The 23123-nt window shown below is 44.2% G+C and overlaps 1 protein-coding gene across 1 annotated transcript in view; it reads left to right on the top strand.

Moving 5' to 3' along the window:
* The window catches only part of LOC139462569 (nuclear pore complex protein Nup50-like), a 30767-nt gene extending 10627 nt beyond the window's left edge, over nucleotides 1-20140 (top strand). The window contains exons 2-8 of the mRNA XM_071244399.1: nucleotides 2043-2118; nucleotides 3634-3720; nucleotides 5849-6224; nucleotides 7099-7293; nucleotides 9048-9123; nucleotides 15727-15842; nucleotides 17860-20140. Coding sequence (XP_071100500.1) covers nucleotides 2050-2118; nucleotides 3634-3720; nucleotides 5849-6224; nucleotides 7099-7293; nucleotides 9048-9123; nucleotides 15727-15842; nucleotides 17860-18062 — 1122 coding nt within the window. The 5' untranslated portion in view covers nucleotides 2043-2049 and the 3' untranslated portion in view covers nucleotides 18063-20140. The remainder of the gene's footprint in view (nucleotides 1-2042; nucleotides 2119-3633; nucleotides 3721-5848; nucleotides 6225-7098; nucleotides 7294-9047; nucleotides 9124-15726; nucleotides 15843-17859) is intronic.
* Nucleotides 20141-23123: the final 2983 nt, after the last annotated feature.

Consider the following 23123-nt stretch of genomic DNA (forward strand, 5'->3'; position numbering starts at 1 on the left):
CTATGACGTGGTGTCAGAATGGGTCTTCGGTGTGGCCTGTGACAGTGGAGGTGTCTGCTCATCAAATGTGGAAGGACGGTGTCCACACTAATGTGTCACTGGTGTGTCCCCATGGTCTGTCCAGCACTTTCCGCAGCAGTAACAAAGCGATCTTGAAGATGCTGTCACACAATCTGACGATCCTGACGTCAGGTGGTGACCCTTGGTCTTCCACTCTGTGGTCGGTCATCTGTAGTGTTGGTCTAGTACTGTTGCTGGAGCCTGTTTATGGTCCTTACGTGGACTTGAAATGCATTGGCTACTTGCCAGGTTGTTTGTCCAGCTTGCAATCGTACAAGGGCTTGGTGTCGCTGATTTCTTGTCAACCTTGGCATGTGGTAGCAATTCAATAACGAATGAATGTTATCCGATCTTGGTGGATTTTTACAGGGCAAGAAATGGGGGAATGCATGTGCATTTCAATTTGCACGAAACTCGCGTGCATCGGGTTACCATGGCCGTTGCCGTGTGGCGTTTGGGTGATCGGTTTTATTGTCATCTGATGTGTTTTTTTATCATCAACTTTCTTTTTCCTTTCAAGGTAACGTTAAATTTTAGAAACTTAGACAAAAACTACCCAGTTATTTAAATGGCAACTTTTCATGCAATGTTACTTGGGGTGACGTTTATTTTGTGGTTCAGTATACATTATCAGCTGATCACCGTGATCACATAACACCAGAAATACCAGTCAAGAAATCTGAACTGAAGGATGCAATTTATTCCTATTATTTTAATATCTGGTTATAAAAAGGTGTTCATTTTTTATCTGGACTAATGTTTGCAATTTATTTCATCAATTATTTTCAAAATAACATTCAATAATTATAATAATGTTTACAATAATTTCAGCAAAATAGTATGTTAAGTTATCCGTAGATCGCACAACTCACCGTTATTTACAGCAGCCACGGTCAGATTACGGCTATTGACTCCTTGAAACATCAGTTGCAAAAAATGGATACATACAGTGACTTGGTAAAAGTCATATTGGAGGAAGTTTGGCTATTAAATATCAACATAACTTTTTCGCAATCGAAATACACGTCGCACAGGAAGTCCCTATGGTGACTGGTCAAATTGATCCATGCATAAAAAAATCCTGCATACCACCTGTACCAAACTGCTAAGCTTATGCTTCTTATAATTTTAAATATATTTATATAGTGAAACCTGCAACTAAGATAACAAACACGTTATTGGAATATATTATTCCTGATAAAATAATAATTTCAGATACAACTTCCGACCATTGCATCAAAATTCCTTGAAGTGGTATCACTGGGTACGTTTTAACTGAAACACCAGCAGATTGGGAGGAAACGTGTGCACTCCTGATTGCTATTTCTGGCTTAGTTTACGAGAAAATACACACGGTAATCTTAATCTCTGCATATAAAAGAATACCGTAGAGAGCAGGAAATACATTTTAAATGGTAAATCATCATGTCTAGTGATGTTTTATATCAAATTTCACACATCACAGTGTGCGTTTCACCAAAATTGTAAACATCTAATCACATTGTAAACATCATGCTAATTTGACCTGTATGCAAGACACAAAGTCATGACACTTCTATGAATGCTTGACAGCTGTGAAGTTGAACATGCTGAAATCTGAATGTAAGTCAGTGTATGTTGAACTAGTGACTGCCTCCGTAGTCTAGTGGTAGAATGTCCTGTGTCTGTGTCTGAGTTAGTTATTCATGTTAAACTGTGGCATGCTATCTCAGTGGGCTATAAACTCAGCATTAGTCCGGACTAGTACAAGTAGACGTGCACATGCACGCACACACATGTGTATCATGGTGTATGTACGTCACTATCTAAGTACAATAATCATGAACGCGATGTTCATCCCAATTTCACCACCCATTTTTAACAAGTAGTTTGTCATGTTTGACTGCACTGTTGAGGGGTACATGATATGTTTTAGTGAGTGTGTACATGCATATTGAGGGGACAGTGCAGCATGTGGTAAAGCTACTTGCTGGGTGTTTCAGATTAACAATGGCCAAGAGAACTGCAACCCGGGAACTGACGGACAGAAACTGGGATGAAGAGGATGAACCAGAAGAGGTAGAGAAGACATGACCATACAGAAGGACAGGGAATACTGTAACATGTAGGACAGGGAATAACTGTAACATGCAGGACCGTACAGAAGGGTAGGGAATAACTGTAACTTGTAGGACAGTACAGAAGGGCAGGGAATAACTGTAACATGTAGGGCAGGGAATAACTGTAACATGCAGGGAATAACTGTAACATGTAGGACAGTACAGAAGGACAGGGAACAACTGTAACATGTAGGACCGTACAGAAGGGCATGGAATAACTGTAACATGTAGGGCAGGGAATAACTGTAACTTGTAGGACAGTACAGAAGGGCTGGGAATAACTGTAACATGTAGGACAGTACAGAAGGGCAGGGAATAACTGTAACATGTAGGACCGTACCGAAGGGTAGGGAATAACTGTAACATGTCGGGCAGTACAGAAGGGCAGGGAATAACTGTAACATGTAGGGCAGGGAATAACTGTAACATGTAGGACCGTACAGAAGGGCTGGGAATAACTGTAACATGTCGGGCAGTACAGAAGGGCAGGGAATAACTGTAACATGTAGGACAGTACAGAAGGGCTGGAATAACTGTAACATGTAGGACAGTACAGAAGGGCTGGAATAACTGTAACATGTCGGGCAGTACAGAAGGCCTGGGAATAACTGTAACATGTAGGACAGTACAGAAGGGCAGGGAATAACTGTAACATGTAGGACAGTACAGAAGGGCTTGGAATAACTGTAACATGTAGGACAGTACAGAAGGGCTGGAATAACTGTAACATGTAGGACAGTACAGAAGGGCTTGGAATAACTGTAACATGTAGGACAGTACAGAAGGGCAGGGAATAACTGTAACATGTAGGACAGTACAGAAGGGCTTGGAATAACTGTAACATGTAGGACAGTACAGAAGGGCTGGAATAACTGTAACATGTCGGGCAGTACAGAAGGCCTGGGAATAACTGTAACATGTAGGGCAGTACAGGTAGTTGTCGATATGTGAAGCCTGCTGTGAGTGGGAAGTACAGTCAGTCCAGGTAGTCGTCGGTAGGTGAAGCCTGCTGTGAGTGGGAAGTACAGTCAGTCCAGGTAGTCGTCGATATGTGAAGCCTGCTGTGAGTGGGAAGTAGTCAGTCCAGGTAGTCGTCGATATGTGAAGCCTGCTGTGAGTGGGAAGTACAGTCAGTCCAGGTAGTCGTCTGTAGGTGAAGCCTGCTGTGAGTGGGAAGTACAGTCAGTCCAGGTAGTCGTCGATATGTGAAGCCTGCTGTGAGTGGGAAGTACAGTAAGTCCAGGTAGTTGTCGGTATGTGAAGCCTGCTGTGAGTGGGAAGTACAGTAAGTCCAGGTAGTTGTCGGTATGTGAAGCCTGCTGTGAGTTGGAAGTACAGTAAGTCCAGGTAGTTGTCGGTATGTGAAGCCTGCTGTGAGTGGGAAGTACAGTCAGTCCAGGTAGTCGTCTGTAGGTGAAGCCTGCTGCTGTGAGTAGGAAGTACAGTCAGTCCATTGTAAATTTGATCATTTCAGGCTGGAGAATTCATCCAGGCTACCGAGGACGTCCTGAAAACCCGGCAGATAAAGAAAGCCAAGCGACGGGGGATGGACGCTGGAAGTGTAAGTGTTGAACCCCAGGGATAAAAACTCAAACATGTCAGTATTGGTGTTTTTTCATGGTTTTTTTCTGATTTTTTCAAAAAATAGTTTTGTTGAACTGTACAGTTTTGCTGAACAGCACTGAAGGTGGAACTGGAAGTGGACTTTTAGGTTGTGTTGACATCCATCTGTTAAGTTTCAACTTCTGAAACGTCTGAAGAGATGATCTCTAAACCTAAGTGGATGTATGCAGCATGATAAAACTGTTCAAGGTATTAAGATCAGTGTTCATCAGTGTTGGTCATGCCCATGAAGAAGCTTGAGTCTTGCCCTCAGTAGAACATAACATTGACGGGGGGGGGGAAGGAATATTCCATATTTGTTTGTGAAATGAAATTCTTAGTGGGTATAAATTTGAACTTTGGAAATGTGAAAAATCCTCTGAGAAGTTATTAGAATATATTGACAAGTGACAGGGATGTGCCATAAAATCGAAGATGCAAGAGCAGGATCCAATGACCTGGACACTCGTGAAGATCTCAATAGAATAGTTTCTTCAGCAACCCGTGCTTGTCGTAAGAGGCGACAAACTGGATTGGGTGGTCAAATTCGCTGACTTGGTTGATGCATGCCATCGTATCCCAATTGCGCCAAAATGCTCATGATGATAATCACTGGATTGTCTGGTCCTGACTCAGTTATTTACATATCGCCATCATATAGCTGGAATATTGCTGAGTGAAGCATTATACACCAACAAACAAACAAACCAAATCCAATAGCCTAGGGTTCAAGTGTCAAGATGATGGTCGGGGCATTCACATTGTAAAATTATTTTTTGAAGGCACTTTTCACAGTGAGCTGAAACAACTCGTTTCAACTACTGTAATGGCTGCCTCATCTGCAGCCAGCTTCCTTCTGTAATGGCTGCCTCATCTGCAGCCATCTGCCTTCTGTAATGGCTGCCTTGTCTGCAGCCAGCTTCCTTCTGTAACGGCTGCCTCATCTGCAGCCAGCTTCCTTCTGTAATGGCTGCCTCATCTGCAGCCAGCTTCCTTCTGTAACGGCTGCCTCGTCTGCAGCCATCTGCCTTCTGTAATGGCTGCCTCGTCTGCAGCCATCTGCCTTCTGTAATGGCTGCCTCATCTGCAGCCAGCTTCCTTCTGTAACGGCTGCCTCATCTGCAGCCATCTGCTTTCTGTAATGGCTGCCTCATCTGCAGCCAGCTTCCTTCTGTAATGGCTGCCTTGTCTGCGGCCAGCTTCCTTCTGTAACGGCTTCCTCATCTGCAGCCATCTGCTTTCTGTAATGGCTGCCTCGTCTGCAGCCAGCCTGCTCAGCCACTTCAGCATGTTCAGCCAACAGTGTTGTCAAATATAAAATCTTAATGAATGTGCAGTACCAATTGTGGTGATACTTCTCACTGGTAGCAGCCCATGCTATTGCAATAGTATTATGATAGAAGTTAACCAACTTTAAGGCTTGATTATTATATGTTGTAGAAATCATTAAAGTATTGCTAACAATCATGAAGTCAGCCAGTTTGCTACTTGTCGGTTCTCAGATTAAAGGGAAGTAACTCTAATCTGAACTTGTAATCCTTGCTTACCAACACACAGGCAGGTTTGAAATTAGCATAGTTTATGTTATTCATAACTAATTACAACAATTGAAACTGTTGAATTTGACACTTCTAATGCCTGCTGGGATGTGTGTTCACTCCACAGGTGTCAGGAGGCCTACTATATATTTTAAGTCTATTGCAGAACACTTAAGTTTACAATCACCATATTGCATTCCATGTCAGTCGAATGTCACTGCACATTTGACAATAGACGAATACACACATTTTTATCTATTTGCCAAAATGTATACACACTAAATCAGGCAATTGTTTTACTATTGATGAATTATTTGTATGTGTGGTTAAGATAATTATAGGCAGTATATTCCACTTAATGCTTCTCAATATGCTACATGATTTTAAACATTTGTTTAGTAATGGGCTCTATTGGAGCAGCAAGCTTATATCTCCAACCTGGTGCTGGAAGTTTGTAGTTCAACTTTCCGGGCAGAATTGTCTCCCTTTGATCACACTCAGTTTCCTTTATGTCTACCACTTTCCATTGCAATGATGCTATGTTTGTAGGAAGGTGGAGCTAGCGTGTTCACAGGATTCGCAGGATTCAAGTCAAATGCATCCACAGCAAGTTTTGGCGGGGCTCTTTTCTCAGACAAAAACAAAAATGGTTCAAATTCAGGAAAGACTGATTCAGTAAAAAGTGAGAATGGTGGCAGTAAATCCGAATCGGAATTCTTAATGAACTTGAAAAGTTTGAACCAGAGTGTGGTGACTTGGATTGAACAGCATGTGGAAAAGAACCCATTCTGTATATTGACTCCGATATTCAAAGATTATGAGAAACATTTGGAGGAATTGGAGAAGGAGAAGAAGAAAGATGTGAAGCCCACTTCTGACTCTACTAAAGGTGAAGAGCCTGCCAAGGAGAAGAAACTGGAAACAGGTAAGAAACTTGGACAGGCAACTGCCCCTTAGACTAAGTTAGAGAAAGGACTGTTAGTAATGTGAAATTACATCGCTTCTTACAACCAGCATTGGTTGCCGAGGACCTATTTTTCAACTGGGATCTCGGGGTCGGTGGAGGTGGACATCCGGGTTGGGTGGAGGTGGAGATCCGGTGTGGGTGGAGGTGGAGATCCGGGGTGGGTGGAGGTGGACATCCGGGTTGGGTGGAGGTGGAGATCCGGGGTGGGTGGAGGTGGAGATCCGAGATGGGTGGAGGTGGAGATCCGGGTTGGGTGGAGGTGGAGATCCGGGATGGGTGGAGGTGGACATCCGGGATGGGTGGAGGTGGAGATCCGGGATGGGTGGAGGTGGAGATCCGGGGCGAGTGGAGGTGGAGATCCGGGGTGGGTGGAGGTGGACATCCGGGATTGAGGTGGAGATCCCGGGTGGGTGGAGGTGGAGATCCGGGCTGGGTGGAGGTGGAGATCCGGGTTGGGTGGAGGTGGAGATTCGGGGTGGGTGGAGGTGGAGATCCGGGATGGGTGAAGGTGGAGATCCGGGTTGGGTAGGTGCCCTGGTGGAGAGATGAGGTAAAATACTGAGATACACTGAAGTCTGTTGTGAAAATGGGGTGATAAGTGAATTGGATGGTCAGACTCGGTGACTTGGTTGATTTTTGTGTCATGCACTGTTTTGACAGTGTTGGGCATTACTCAAAATATCACCCTCGGCAGTCTGCAGTGATATTGCTGGAATATTGTCGACTGCGTTGAAACAAACCCCATTCACTCCCTTCCTCTTGTGCATAGTGCACTCACTTCTCTACTTGTAACATCAAAGGTATAATGATCGTGTGCCCATGTTCACATTAGCAGGTACAATTACTGGAGGGTTCAAGTTGCCTAGCAATGGATTTGGCCAGTTGGGTTCTACTGCTGGCAGCTTTGGTGGCTCTGCACCAGGGAATGGTGGCTTCTCTGGCTTCAACTTCACCAAAAGTAGCAGCGCCTCAGTTGGAGGCTTGGCCTTTGGGTCCAACTCTGTTCCCAAGACCGATACTGATGCAGGTAAGAGGTTCAGTTGAAAAGTCTTTTCAGGGCGTCACAATCGCTGTGCAGAATTGCGTCCCTCAGCCATGCCTTGATCCCAAATTTACCTGTTTAGTGATGAGGTCGCTTCATGGCTTAAAAGTTTTCTTGTAATGGATATAAACTCCCCACGAGGTTTTGATGGAGAATGTAAGCCCGTGGAGGAGGGAAATTTAGGGAGTTATTCTGAGGAAATAACTCCTTTAAGGGTTTACCCTAGAAAAGTCAAACCTATATTTACAACAGAGTAACTTCGTAAGAGGTTTGTTTATAAGTCATGCCTTAAGCCTAGAATCGAGTCCCCACATTGGTACAAGGACCTCTGTTCAGCCACTGTTTTTATTTGGGCAGTGTACTGAATATAGTCACAGGACATTTGATGGGAATGAATATTTGCGATGAACTTACTGCGTCTTTTACCTATTGTATTGTAAGTACTTTCCTAGCTCATAGTAAACAGCCTTTTGATATGCATCCAATGTTGATTTTTGACGGGTTAATTCCATGACATGAATCAAACCTGCAACCTCACATGTTGTAGTATTGTAACCAATTGAGCCACCATTTAAGGTGATGAAAGGCTGTTCTACCTTACGTGCCATGACTCTAGTTGTCTACATGTTGCACATAGTCTTTCTCTCGCCTGCTGTTGAATATGTTTTATACCACAACCACTGTATTGTTTCACTGTAAGGTATATCAATGTTTTCTTGTTATCCTCCGCCACGAAGGGAACAAATTTTCTCAAAAACTATTTTAGTCAGAGAAATGAAATTTAACACACAGATGGTACTGGTCATGATCTCAAATGAGCTTGAAAATTGGTGTTTTAAATCAATGTTTTGCAGAGTTATGTCCCTTGTTTCGTGCTTTTTCAACGAAGTGGCATACTGGGTGAAATGGGGACATGTTTTCTCAGTAACTAATTAAGTTTCATGAATGAAAGTTTGCATGCTTATCTAAGAGATACTTCAAAAGTCAAGACTGAGTTCGAAAACTGGTCCCGTCAATTATTAATTTTACAGAGTTATGGCCCTTGATCCATATTGTCATGGCATTGTTTTTGCAGTTAGCTTATCTAAGAGATACTTTCCTGAGAAGGTGCCTTTTGTGTGTATTAATTTCACATTAATCATTTTTTCTGATGACACAAAGCGGTCCAAGTTGCCAATGTCTTCTTAAGACTTTATAGGACTTTTTTTTGTCCCCCGCCGCCCAAGAGCGCGAAGGAGGGGATATAGTATTCACGACTGTCCGTACGTCCCACCTGTTTGTTGCCGCAATATCTCAAGAACTAAACACTGGATTGTCTTCATATTTGGAACTATGGTGTATAGGTCACAGCAGGCAAATCTGCTTTTGGAGTTGGAAAACGGTGTTGCCGCGATATCTCAAGAACTAATCGCTGGATTGTCTTCATATTTGGTACTATGGTGTATATACAGGCGGGGGACATTTGGTCCCTTTGTGACAAATACTTGTTGTAGTTTGTATTCATTATATGAATAGACAAAATTCTAATGTACCCCATGGCAGGGGCTAGTGATAATGCTGTTTTCTTGTTCTTTTTTTTTTTATTTTTTGCTTTTAGATGGTTCAAATTTTGTTAAGATGCCCCTCGGTTTTGGTTGAAAATGAAAAACCTCAAAAAGTAAAAGCATTGAGCTTTTCCGTTGAATGCGATTTTGCATTTTCCACCCAAACCTTGGAGTCAGTGACTGTACCTGTTGCAGGTGGCGATGACGAGTATGTTCCTCCCACAGCTGAAGTCAGTGAAGTCAAGGAGCCTGACTCCTTCTACACCAAGAGGTGAGCATCCACCTTCATGGACATACCCACAGTGGGCTGTCCCCATCACACCCTGTGTGATTGCCTTGAACAGAAGGTCATCACTACCCCGTGTTTGTCTTCCCAGAAAATGGATCCCACGTACCCCTTGTTTGTCTTCCCCCAGTACCCCATCTCCTCATAGAATTGATCGCCACTACCCTTTGTGTCCTGCAGATGTAAGCTGTTTGTATTTGTGTGTCCTGCAGGTGTAAGCTGTTTCTATTTGTGTGTCCTGCAGATGTAAGCTGTATGTGTTTGTGTGTCCTTCAGGTGTAAGCTGTATGTGTTTGTGTGTCCTGCAGGTGTAAGCTGTATGTGTTTGTGTGCCCTACAGGTGTAAGCTGTGTGTGTTTGTGTGCCCTACAGGTGTAAGCTGTGTGTGTTTGTGTGCCCTACAGGTGTAAGCTGTGTGTGTTTGTGTCTCCTGCAGATGTAAGCTGTGTGTGTTTGTGTGTCCTGCAGGTGTAAGCTGTATGTGTTTGTGTGTCCTACAGGTGTAAGCTGTGTGTGTTTGTGTGCCCTACAGGTGTAAGCTGTATGTGTTTGTGTCTCCTACAGGTGTAAGCTGTATGTGTTTGTGTCTCCTACAGGTGTAAGCTGTATGTGTTTGTGTGTCCTACAGGTGTAAGCTGTATGTGTTTGTGTCTCCTACATGTGTAAGCTGTGTATGTTTGTGTGTCCTACAGGTGTAAGCTGTATGTGTTTGTGTGTCCTACAGGTGTAAGCTGTATGTGTTTGTGTGTCCTACAGGTGTAAGCTGTGTGTGTTTGTGTGTCCTGCAGGTGTAAGCTGTATGTGTTTCTGTGTCCTGCAGGTGTAAGCTGTGTATGTTTCTGTGTCCTGCAGGTGTAAGCTGTATGTATTTGTGTGTCCTACAGGTGTAAGCTGTATGTGTTTGTGTGTCCTACAGGTGTAAGCTGTATGTATTTCTGTGTCCTGCAGGTGTAAGCTGTATGTGTTTGTGTGTCCTACAGGTGTAAGCTGTATGTGTTTGTGTGTCCTACAGGTGTAAGCTGTATGTATTTGTGTGTCCTACAGGTGTAAGCTGTATGTGTTTGTGTGTCCTGCAGGTGTAAGCTGTGTGTGTTTGTGTGTCCTGCAGGTGTAAGCTGTGTATGTTTCTGTGTCCTGCAGGTGTAAGCTGTTTGTATTTGTGTGTCCTGCAGGTGTAAGCTGTATGTATTTGTGTGTCCTACAGGTGTAAGCTGTATGTGTTTGTGTGTCCTGCAGGTGTAAGCTGTATGTGTTTGTGTGTCCTACAGGTGTAAGCTGTATGTGTTTTTGTGTCCTGCAGGTGTAAGCTGTGTATGTTTCTGTGTCCTGCAGGTGTAAGCTGTATGTGTTTGTGTGTCCTGCAGGTGTAAGCTGTTTGTATTTGTGTGTCCTGCAGGTGTAAGCTGTATGTATTTGTGTGTCCTGCAGGTGTAAGCTGTGTATGTTTCTGTGTCCTGCAGGTGTAAGCTGTATGTATTTGTGTGTCCTACAGGTGTAAGCTGTATGTGTTTGTGTGTCCTGCAGGTGTAAGCTGTATGTGTTTGTGTGTCCTACAGGTGTAAGTTGTATGTGTTTGTGTGTCCTGCAGGTGTAAGCTGTGTATGTTTCTGTGTCCTGCAGGTGTAAGCTGTATGTGTTTGTGTGTCCTGCAGGTGTAAGCTGTTTGTATTTGTGTGTCCTGCAGGTGTAAGCTGTTTGTATTTGTGTGTCCTGCAGGTGTAAGCTGTTTGTGTTTGTGTGTCCTACAGGTGTAAGCTGTATGTGTTTGTGTGTCCTGCAGGTGTAAGCTGTGTATGTTTCTGTGTCCTGCAGGTGTAAGCTGTATGTGTTTGTGTGTCCTACAGGTGTAAGCTGTATGTGTTTGTGTGTCCTGCAGGTGTAAGCTGTGTGTGTTTGTGTGTCCTGCAGGTGTAAGCTGTATGTGTTTGTGTGTCCTACAGGTGTAAGCTGTGTGTGTTTGTGTGCCCTACAGGTGCAAGCTGTGTGTGTTTGTGTGCCCTACAGGTGTAAGCTGTATGTATTTGTGTCTCCTGCAGGTGTAAGCTGTTTGTATTTGTGTGTCCTGCAGGTGTAAGCTGTATGTATTTGTGTGTCCTACAGGTGTAAGCTGTATGTGTTTGTGTGTCCTGCAGGTGTAAGCTGTATGTGTTTGTGTGTCCTGCAGGTGTAAGCTGTGTATGTTTCTGTGTCCTGCAGGTGTAAGCTGTATGTATTTGTGTCCTGCAGGTGTAAGCTGTGTATGTTTCTGTGTCCTGCAGGTGTAAGCTGTATGTGTTTGTGTGTCCTGCAGGTGTAAGCTGTTTGTATTTGTGTGTCCTGCAGGTGTAAGCTGTTTGTATTTGTGTGTCCTGCAGGTGTAAGCTGTTTGTATTTGTGTGTCCTGCAGGTGTAAGCTGTTTGTGTTTGTGTGTCCTACAGGTGTAAGCTGTATGTGTTTGTGTGTCCTGCAGGTGTAAGCTGTGTATGTTTCTGTGTCCTGCAGGTGTAAGCTGTATGTGTTTGTGTGTCCTACAGGTGTAAGCTGTATGTGTTTGTGTGTCCTGCAGGTGTAAGCTGTGTATGTTTCTGTGTCCTGCAGGTGTAAGCTGTATGTGTTTGTGTCTCCTGCAGGTGTAAGCTGTTTGTATTTGTGTGTCCTGCAGGTGTAAGCTGTATGTATTTGTGTGTCCTACAGGTGTAAGCTGTATGTGTTTGTGTGTCCTACAGGTGTAAGCTGTATGTGTTTGTGTGTCCTGCAGGTGTAAGCTGATTGTGTTTGTGTCTCCTACAGGTGTAAGCTGTATGTATTTGTGTGTCCTGCAGATGTAAGCTGTATGTATTTGTGTCTCCTGCATGTGTAAGCTGTATGTGTTTGTGTGTCCTACAGGTGTAAGCTGTTTGTGTTTGTGTCTCCTACAGGTGTAAGCTGTATGTATTTGTGTGTCCTGCAGGTGTAAGCTGTATGTATTTGTGTGTCCTGCAGATGTAAGCTGTATGTATTTGTGTCTCCTGCATGTGTAAGCTGTGTGTGTGTTTCTGTGTCCTATAGGTGTAAACTGTGTATGTTTCTGTGTCCTACAGGTGTAAGCTGTGTGTGTTTCTGTGTCCTACAGGTGTAAGCTGTATGTGTTTCTGTGTCCTATAGGTGTAAACTGTGTATGTTTCTGTGCCCTACAGGTGTAAGTTGTGTGTGTTTCTGTGTCCTATAGGTGTAAACTGTGTGTGTTTCTGTCTCCTGCAGATGTAAGTTGTGTGTGTTTCTGTGTCCTACAGGTGTAAACTGTGTGTGTTTCTGTGTCCTACAGGTGTAAGCTGTGTGTGTTTCTGTGTCATACAGGTGTAAGCTGTATGTGTGTTTCTGTGTCCTACAGGTGTAAACTGTGTGTGTTTCTGTGTCCTACAGGTGTAAACTGTGTGTGTTTCTGTGTCCTACAGGTGTTAACTGTGTGTGTTTCTGTGTCCTACAGGTGTAAACTGTGTGTGTGTTTGTGTTTGTGTGACCTACAGGTGTAAACTGTGTGTGTGTTTGTGTTTGTATGTCCTACAGGTGTAAACTGTGTGTGTTTCTGTGTCCTACAGGTGTTAACTGTGTGTGTTTCTGTGTCCTGCAGGTGTAAGCTGTGTGTGTTTGTGTGTCCTGCAGGTGTAAGCTGTGTATGTTTCTGTGTCCTGCAGGTGTAAGCTGTTTGTATTTGTGTGTCCTGCAGGTGTAAGCTGTATGTATTTGTGTGTCCTACAGGTGTAAGCTGTATGTGTTTGTGTGTCCTGCAGGTGTAAGCTGTATGTGTTTGTGTGTCCTACAGGTGTAAGCTGTATGTGTTTTTGTGTCCTGCAGGTGTAAGCTGTGTATGTTTCTGTGTCCTACAGGTGTAAGCTGTATGTGTTTGTGTGTCCTGCAGGTGTAAGCTGTTTGTATTTGTGTGTCCTGCAGGTGTAAGCTGTATGTATTTGTGTGTCCTGCAGGTGTAAGCTGTGTATGTTTCTGTGTCCTGCAGGTGTAAGCTGTATGTATTTGTGTGTCCTACAGGTGTAAGCTGTATGTGTTTGTGTGTCCTGCAGGTGTAAGCTGTATGTGTTTGTGTGTCCTACAGGTGTAAGTTGTATGTGTTTGTGTGTCCTGCAGGTGTAAGCTGTGTATGTTTCTGTGTCCTGCAGGTGTAAGCTGTATGTGTTTGTGTGTCCTGCAGGTGTAAGCTGTTTGTATTTGTGTGTCCTGCAGGTGTAAGCTGTTTGTATTTGTGTGTCCTGCAGGTGTAAGCTGTTTGTGTTTGTGTGTCCTACAGGTGTAAGCTGTATGTGTTTGTGTGTCCTGCAGGTGTAAGCTGTGTATGTTTCTGTGTCCTGCAGGTGTAAGCTGTATGTGTTTGTGTGTCCTACAGGTGTAAGCTGTATGTGTTTGTGTGTCCTGCAGGTGTAAGCTGTGTGTGTTTGTGTGTCCTGCAGGTGTAAGCTGTATGTGTTTGTGTGTCCTACAGGTGTAAGCTGTGTGTGTTTGTGTGCCCTACAGGTGCAAGCTGTGTGTGTTTGTGTGCCCTACAGGTGTAAGCTGTATGTATTTGTGTCTCCTGCAGGTGTAAGCTGTTTGTATTTGTGTGTCCTGCAGGTGTAAGCTGTATGTATTTGTGTGTCCTACAGGTGTAAGCTGTATGTGTTTGTGTGTCCTGCAGGTGTAAGCTGTATGTGTTTGTGTGTCCTGCAGGTGTAAGCTGTGTATGTTTCTGTGTCCTGCAGGTGTAAGCTGTATGTATTTGTGTCCTGCAGGTGTAAGCTGTGTATGTTTCTGTGTCCTGCAGGTGTAAGCTGTATGTGTTTGTGTGTCCTGCAGGTGTAAGCTGTTTGTATTTGTGTGTCCTGCAGGTGTAAGCTGTTTGTATTTGTGTGTCCTGCAGGTGTAAGCTGTTTGTATTTGTGTGTCCTGCAGGTGTAAGCTGTTTGTGTTTGTGTGTCCTACAGGTGTAAGCTGTATGTGTTTGTGTGTCCTGCAGGTGTAAGCTGTGTATGTTTCTGTGTCCTGCAGGTGTAAGCTGTATGTGTTTGTGTGTCCTACAGGTGTAAGCTGTATGTGTTTGTGTGTCCTGCAGGTGTAAGCTGTGTATGTTTCTGTGTCCTGCAGGTGTAAGCTGTATGTGTTTGTGTCTCCTGCAGGTGTAAGCTGTTTGTATTTGTGTGTCCTGCAGGTGTAAGCTGTATGTATTTGTGTGTCCTACAGGTGTAAGCTGTATGTGTTTGTGTGTCCTACAGGTGTAAGCTGTATGTGTTTGTGTGTCCTGCAGGTGTAAGCTGATTGTGTTTGTGTCTCCTACAGGTGTAAGCTGTATGTATTTGTGTGTCCTGCAGATGTAAGCTGTATGTATTTGTGTCTCCTGCATGTGTAAGCTGTATGTGTTTGTGTGTCCTACAGGTGTAAGCTGTTTGTGTTTGTGTCTCCTACAGGTGTAAGCTGTATGTATTTGTGTGTCCTGCAGGTGTAAGCTGTATGTATTTGTGTGTCCTGCAGATGTAAGCTGTATGTATTTGTGTCTCCTGCATGTGTAAGCTGTGTGTGTGTTTCTGTGTCCTATAGGTGTAAACTGTGTATGTTTCTGTGTCCTACAGGTGTAAGCTGTGTGTGTTTCTGTGTCCTACAGGTGTAAGCTGTATGTGTTTCTGTGTCCTATAGGTGTAAACTGTGTATGTTTCTGTGCCCTACAGGTGTAAGTTGTGTGTGTTTCTGTGTCCTATAGGTGTAAACTGTGTGTGTTTCTGTCTCCTGCAGATGTAAGTTGTGTGTGTTTCTGTGTCCTACAGGTGTAAACTGTGTGTGTTTCTGTGTCCTACAGGTGTAAGCTGTGTGTGTTTCTGTGTCATACAGGTGTAAGCTGTATGTGTGTTTCTGTGTCCTACAGGTGTAAACTGTGTGTGTTTCTGTGTCCTACAGGTGTAAACTGTGTGTGTTTCTGTGTCCTACAGGTGTTAACTGTGTGTGTTTCTGTGTCCTACAGGTGTAAACTGTGTGTGTGTTTGTGTTTGTGTGTCCTACAGGTGTAAACTGTGTGTGTGTTTGTGTTTGTATGTCCTACAGGTGTAAACTGTGTGTGTTTCTGTGTCCTACAGGTGTTAACTGTGTGTGTTTGTGTGTCCTACAGGTGTTAACTGTGTGTATTTGTGTGTCCTGCAGGTGTTAACTTTGTGTGTGTTTCTGTGTCATACAGGTGTAAACTGTGTGTGTTTCTGTGTCCTACAGGTGTAAACTGTGTGTGTGTTTGTGTTTGTGTGTCCTGCAGGTGTTAACTGTGTGTGTGTTTGTGTTTGTGTGTCCTGCAGGTGTTAACTGTGTGTGTGTTTGTGTTTGTGTGTCCTGCAGGTGTTAACTGTGTGTGTGTTTGTGTTTGTGTGTCCTGCAGGTGTTAACTGTGTGTGTGTTTGTGTTTGTGTGTCCTGCAGGTGTTAACTGTGTGTGTGTTTGTGTTTGTGTGTCCTGCAGGTGTTAACTGTGTGTGTGTTTGTGTTTGTGTGTCCTGCAGGTGTTAACTGTGTGTGTGTTTGTGTTTGTGTGTCCTGCAGGTGTTAACTGTGTGTGTGTTTGTGTGTCCTACAGGTGTAAACTGTGTATTTTTCTGTGTCCTATAGGTGTAAACTGTTCTACCAGAAGGATGAGAAGTGGGTGGAACGTGGCGTGGGCAACCTGCATCTCAAGAAGGCCAGTGACAAGCTGCAACTGATAATCCGAGCAGACACTAACCTTGGTACGACTTTCATGTTTGTTACAACCTCAGTAGGGGCATCCAAGCACACGAAGCATGGAATCTTGTAATCAGGAGCAACATTTGGCTATGTAGTCACGGTGTCTGGGTTGTAGCTGGGTTGTATTTTAGATGAAGAACAGTCCCCAATCCGTCAAAACACCTTTTTATACCTCGCTATGTCAACATCTTACATGCCCACAATACCTGAAACATGTAATAATGTGTGTCCTTCATCGCCATTCAGAACTGCCTATATTCGCTATATACAGAAATAACATGTTCCAAAAGGTTCAAGAATTAAGAAGCCTCCACACGTTTGAGTCAATTAGAAAGTTCTCTTGATTTGGAGTGTTGTCTGATCATGACAGAGAGCTACCCAATCAGAGAAACAGATCTGATTGTAATGAATTGATGTGGGATGGTGGCCCAGATTGTATATCATGGTGCCCAGATGGAGTGGATGGTTGCCCAGGTGGGATGGATGGTTGTCCAGGTTGCATGGATGGTTGTCCAGGTTGCATGGATGGTTGTCCAGATGTTCTAGATGGTTGTCCAGGTTGCATGGATGCTTGCCCAGATGGTCTGGATGGTTGTCCAGGTTGCATGGATGGCTGTCCAGGTTGCATGGATGGCTGTCCAGGTTGCATGGATGGCTGTCCAGATGGTCTGGATGGTTGTCCAGGTTGCATGGATGGCTGTCAAGGTTGCATGGATGGCTGTCCAGGTTGCATGGATGGCTGTCCAGATGGTCTGGATGCTAACCCAGATGGTCTGGATGGTTGTCCAGGTTGCATAGATGGTTGTCCAGATGGTCTGGATGGTTGTCCAGGTTGCATGGATGGTTGTCCAGGTTGCATGGATGGTTGTCCAGGTTGCATGGATGGTTGTCCAGATGGTCTGTATGCTTGCCCAGATGGTCTGGATGGTTGTCCAGGTTGCATGGATGGTTGTCCAGGTTGCATGGATGGTTGTCCAGGTTGCATGGATGGTTGACCAGATGGTCTGGATGGTTGTCAAGGTTGCATGGGTGGTTTTCCAGGTTGCATGGATGGTTGTCCAGATGGTCTGGATGGTTGTCAAGATGGTCTGGATGGTTGTCCATGTTGCATGGATGTTTGTCCAGATGGTCTGGATGGTTGTCCAGGTTGCATGGATAGTTGTCCAGATGGTCTGGATGGTTGTCCAGGTTGCATGGATAGTTGTCCAGATGGTCTGGATGGTTGTCCAGGTTGCATGGATGGTTGTCCAGATGGTCTGGATGGTTGTCCAGATTGCATGGATGGTTGTCCAGATGGTCTGGATGGTTGTCCAGTTTGTATGGATGGTTGTCCAGTTTGTATGGATGGTTGTCCAGGTTGCATGGATGGCTGTCCAGATGGTCTGGATGGTTGTCCAGGTTGCATGGATGGTTGTCCAGGTTGCATGGATGGTTGTCCAGATTGCATGGATGGTTGTCCAGATGGTCTGGATGGTTGTCCAGTTTGTATGGATGGTTGTCCAGGTTGCATGGATAGTTGTCCAGATGGCATAGACGGTTGCCCAGATGACATGGACGGTTGCTCAGGTGACATGGACGGTTGATCGGGTGACATAGATGGTTGCCCAGATGGTATGGATGGTTGCCCAGATGGTATGGACGGTTGCCCAGATGGTATGGACGGTTGCCCAGATGGCATGGACGGTTGCCCAGGTGGCATGAATGGTTGCCCAGGTGGCATGAATGGTTTCCATGATGGCATGGATGGTTGCCCAGATTGTGTCATGTTGCCCAGATGGTGTAGATATCAGCCTTCAACAACTTATGTCCCAGGTAGCCATTCACAGACTGGCTGCAAGTGTCAGTGTCTGCTTGCTCAGTTGAATATATGTCAATATAAATAGCTAATGCATGACAAATAAAGCATGGATGCATAGTAACAGCCTGATTGCCTTATTTTGAATGGCAGTAATTCTCTGGTACAAACTGTAAATCACACTCTTGTATGACATTTAACCATTTTTTTGTGTTCTTTTACAGGAAGCATTATGCTGAATATTATCATGTCCGAATCTATGACAGTCAAGAAGCAAGGAAAAAATAATGTGTTCTTTGTGTGCATCCCTAACCCGCCCTTTGACCTGAAGGCAGCCAGTGACAAGCCATATCCAATTCTGCTTCGTGTCAAGACTTCCGAAGATGCTGAAGAACTTATCTCAAAGATAGAAGAAAACACAAAATAACACTTGTTGAGCAGTGCGTTTGAAGGCTTCTCTGTGATGGCTGTTATGATATAGCAAATAAATTCTTATTAATTTGTTTGGAAAGCATTGTTGAAAATAGTTGTTCAGTATTGTTTGGAGATTATTGATATCACATCACAATGTATGTAGAACGTTCCAATGAGATTGGTCACAAATAGATGAAGAAATTTCAGTCCATTTTCAACATGAGTTTTACCATTCTGACTTTCATCCGTGTGCTCGTGTGGTAAATGACATGGACCTGATCTTGAACACTAGCTCGCTTTGAAGATACACTAGGGATGTTTCTTCGTGAAGCCAAGGATAGTTCTATCTGTACTCAACAAGAAAGAGGTGTACTCTCAGCATGACTCGAATACCCTGCAAGGGCCGACATGACACACAGGCATTGAGTTCTCCATCAGGTGGTTAGGGATGTAAAATAACAGTGTTTGGGGAAACTTTGAGCTTTGCAGAGGGTCTTGTCTATATATTGGGGATAGTTCCTTTTGCTTAGTGATGTCAGAGAAACATGTCTCATTGATTCTGTTAATGCTGTCCCTATGACTATTTGCAGAATAAGTAAGACCTTTTCAATCACAAGTTAAATTATTAGTTGACCATCGTACAGTAAACAGTTGTTTTATTTTTTTACCTTTGTATTAATGGTCTGTAAAATAAATGTGATTACTGTGTATTTTTCGTATCTTCAACCCACATGGATTTATTGAAATGTATGTGTCTGGCAGATGTCGCCAATCCTTGACGCCCATTTTCCAAAACCAAAAAAACTTGACAGTCTGTGGGCTTTTTTTTTGCACATTCTATGAACCCGTCTGCCCAATCTTCCCATCCAGGACCCCAACCCTCCCAATCCGTGAACCCTCATCTTCCGTAAAATTCCAAGTTGCAGTTCCATTTGTGAACTTTGCCACCATCTGTGTTTCTACTGAGTGAGGATGAATGATGCTGTTGTATTTCTTGCCTTTCTACTCATGTCTTGCATCTTGTGTTTGACCTGTCTCCATCACGAGGACTCCAGTGTTGTTTGACGTGTCTCCATCAGGAGCACATGTATGTGATTACTTGCTGTTTGTCATCACATTTGTCATCTTGACATATTGCTTCCTACATTTTGACTAAGAAGTGAAAGATCACCAGGCTCAAGATCCCTGTATTTTCATACGTAATATTAACATTCTTCTTGGGGTTTTTTGTGTGTTTTTTTTCTCCCGCCTCAATTTATTTTGACAATTAAAATCGTAGATACATGTGCAAATGTATTGCTGGTTCTTTCATAAGAATCACGTTTGAAAACAAGACTTAAGACATTCTTGATTCTTAGGCTGTGTGTTATTATTTGTTGGCAAATTGTCTGAGTCAGTAAAATAAATGAGATTTTATTTATGATAAGCAGTTAGTCATTGAGATGTGTACAACAAGAATATGACATGTAGTCACCAACGAAACAACTAACCAGCCTGCACCAGGTTTACAATGGTACGGTTTCTTGGAACTGTTTCTGTGTATTTCACCAGAGCCATTTCTGTAGATGTCTCTAAGGCATGTGTATTTTGACTTGTTGCTGGAAATGAAATCTCTGGTGTGATCTTCCTTTACTATTACTTTCTTCTGTTTGCCTGTATAATTGTGTGTGTGATTTGGAGGATACGGTGGACATGGATGCTGCTACGCTGGCTGCTCCTGCTTGTCGTCGTATCATGGAGTTTTGTTGTATCGGTGGAAGTATGTATGATCAGTAAATTAAAGTTCAGTAATGTTGAAAGTAATTGCATGCAGATATGGACATCTACATAATTGTAAAGAATTTTTTGTGTCAGTCAAATGTTTGGCAAATATTTGTGCTTGATAACAGTTACTGATTTAACGCAAGCTGCCATTGTGAAGATGGATTGCAGCCTTGTTCTCCCAGATGTGTAGTACAGTGTCTCATACCTCTTGTAAAAGCTACATATTTTAATACACTGCTTTAAGGTTGATATTTCAAACTAGATTTTACTCTATTTCACGACTTATTGTTAATTGCAAAAAATCTTGGTGCAACATGTCAATAAATGTTTAAACAAACCGAATGGCTTTGTTTTTCTGGATGGAATTGCATGGGCACATGGTTAACAGAGTTGTCTCCCTTGGATCATGACGTGAAGTGTAGTTGCACAAGTTAGTCGATCTCCAGATTATAACAGCTTGTTTTCAAAACCACTGGTTCCATTATCAATAAATGTTGTATTACCACTCAGCAATAGTTTGGGAGCAGCTATGTCTGTGTCATTACTGGCGGTTTGACCTCGTGGTTTGGCATTCAGTCGTCCAGCTAAGAGCACAGGTTCAGTTACCCAAATGGGTACAAAGTCCAGACTTCAGTCCCGCACAATGATGCTGGACTAAAAGAAATGTAAAACCAAATTAGCTCACCAACAGCCCAAAAATAGCCAAGCTTTAGGGTTGTCTATAATTATTTGCAATTTGACCTCCGAACAAGGCACAATCCAACAGGTCAGAGAACAATGTAGGTTACATATCCAGATCTGATGGCACACAGAAAAATCTTGCTTTTTTTAATTTTATCAGAACAGAAACCATTAATCAAGTTATAACATTACGAGAGTTTATCATAGATGTCATGTCTTATCTCATCAATGTGACATTATCTTGTGGGTCTTCTGTCCATCTTGCTTCATTTGTTGATCCACAAACACATCCAATCCATATCTTGTCCTCAACAAGTTTAACTTGTCTCTGACTGCATCCAAATATAAACAAAGTACTTTCAAAAGTTAAGAATGACTGCCAAAGCAGCACATTACAAGCATGACACAAATTTCTTCTCTTCAGAGTGAGTGGTGGGACAGGCTAGTGGTTATAGAGTTCTTTTGCCAAGTGGGAAGGCCTGGGTTTGGTTCCCCACATTGGCCCAGTGTCGTGTCCCAGGTTTGCTTGTGTATCTCTGGTACTTCTGTAAACATCTCTGAAAGTGAAATAGTTGAAGACGAAACGTGGGCTGTGCAGGTAGTGGTTGGTGTGCTGGAAGATATGCAGGGAGTGGTTGGTGTGCTGGGAGATATGCAGGTAGTGGTTGGTGTGCTGGGAGATATGCAGGTAGTGGTTGGTGTGCTGGGAGATATGCAGGTAGTGGTTGGTGTGTTGGGAGATATGCAGGTAGTGGTTGGTGTGCTGGGAGATATGCAGGTAGTAGTTGGTGTGCTGGGAGATATGGAGGTAGTGGTTGGTGTGCTGGGAGATATGCAGGTAGTGGTAGCTGGGAGATATGGAGGTAGTGGTTGGTGTGCTGGGAGATATGGAGGTAGTGGTCGATGTGCTGGGAGATATGCAGGTAGTAGTTGGTGTGCTGGGAGATATGCAGGTAGTGGTTGGTGTGCTGGAAGATATGCAGGTAGTAGTTGGTGTGCTGGGAGATATGCAGGCAGAAGTTGGTGTGCTGGAAGATATGCAGGTAGTAGTTGGTGTGCTGGGAGATATGCAGGTAGTGGTTGGTGTGCTGGGAGATATGCAGGTAGTGGTTGGTGTGCTGGGAGATATGCAGGTAGTGGTTGGTGTGCTGGAAGATATGCAGGTAGTAGTTGGTGTGCTGGGAGATATGCAGGTAGTGGTCGATGTGCTGGGAGATATGCAGGTAGTGGTTGGTGTGCTGGGAGATATGCAGGTAGTAGTTGGTGTGCTGGAAGATATGCAGGTAGTAGTTGGTGTGCTGGGAGATATGCAGGTAGTGGTTGGTGTGCTGGGAGATATGCAGGTAGTAGTTGGTGTGCTGGGAGATATGGAGGTAGTGGTTGGTGTGCTGGGAGATATGGAGGTAGTGGTTGGTGTGCTGGGAGATATGGAGGTAGTGGTTGGTGTGCTGGGAGATATGCAGGTAGTGGTTGGTGTGCTGGGAGATATGGAGGTAGTGGTTGGTGTGCTGGGAGATATGGAGGTAGTGGTTGGTGTGCTGGGAGATATGGAGGTAGTGGTTAGTGTGCTGGGAGATATGCAGGTAGTGGTTGGTGTGCTGGGAGATATGGAGGTAGTGGTTGGTGTGCTGGGAGATATGCAGGTAATAGTTGGTGTGCATAAAGATTTGAATGCAGTTTATTGAAACATTGTCATTTCACAGTTAATTGTGACATTGTCACATCACTGTTTATTATGACATTGTCACATCACTGTTTATTGTGACATTGTCACAGCAGTTCAAGTGAGTGTAATCTATATGACCAGTTGAGGTGCAGTGGTTTCCATGATGAGCCAGTTGTTTCCGTGAAATGTCTGTGGATGTGTGTCTGATAGCAAAAGGAAATATTGTGGAAGTGCACAAACAATGTCAGACAACAAGGCCTTGAACTCAAGGATGTATGATTCATATTGCTTCCTGAATGAAAGAGAATGGAACATCAGCGATATGCTCCTGCAGGCCCTGTAGGCCAGCTGGTCACTGATACACCCCTGTAGGCCAGCTGGTCACTGATACACCCCTGTAGGCCAGCTGGTCACTGATACACCCCTGTAGGCCAGCTGGTCGCTGATACACCCCTGTAGGCCAGCTGGTCGCTGATACACCCCTGTAGGCCAGCTGGTCGCTGATACACCCCTGTAGGCCAGCTGGTCGCTGATACACCCCTGTAGGCCAGCTGGTCACTGATACACCCCTGTAGGCCAGCTGGTCACTGATACACCCCTGTAGGCCAGCTGGTCACTGATACACCCCTGTAGGCCAGCTGGTCACTGATACACCCCTGTAGGCCAGCTGGTCACTGATACACCCCTGTAGGCCAGCTGGTCACTGATACACCCCTGTAGGCCAGCTGGTCACTGATACACCCCTGTAGGCCAGCTGGTCACTGATACACCCCTGTAGGCCAGCTGGTCACTGATACACCCCTGTAGGCCAGCTGGTCACTGATACACCCCTGTAGGCCAGCTGGTCACTGATACACCCCTGTAGGCCAGCTGGTCACTGATACACCCCGATAGGCCAGCTGGTCACTGATACACCCCTGTAGGCCAGCTGGTCACTGATACACCCCTGTAGGCCAGCTGGTC

This window comes from Haliotis cracherodii, unplaced genomic scaffold (genome assembly GCF_022045235.1).
Source record: "Haliotis cracherodii isolate W230 unplaced genomic scaffold, xgHalCrac1.p SCAF_15, whole genome shotgun sequence".
In the NCBI taxonomy this organism is placed as follows: Eukaryota; Metazoa; Mollusca; class Gastropoda; order Lepetellida; family Haliotidae; genus Haliotis; species Haliotis cracherodii.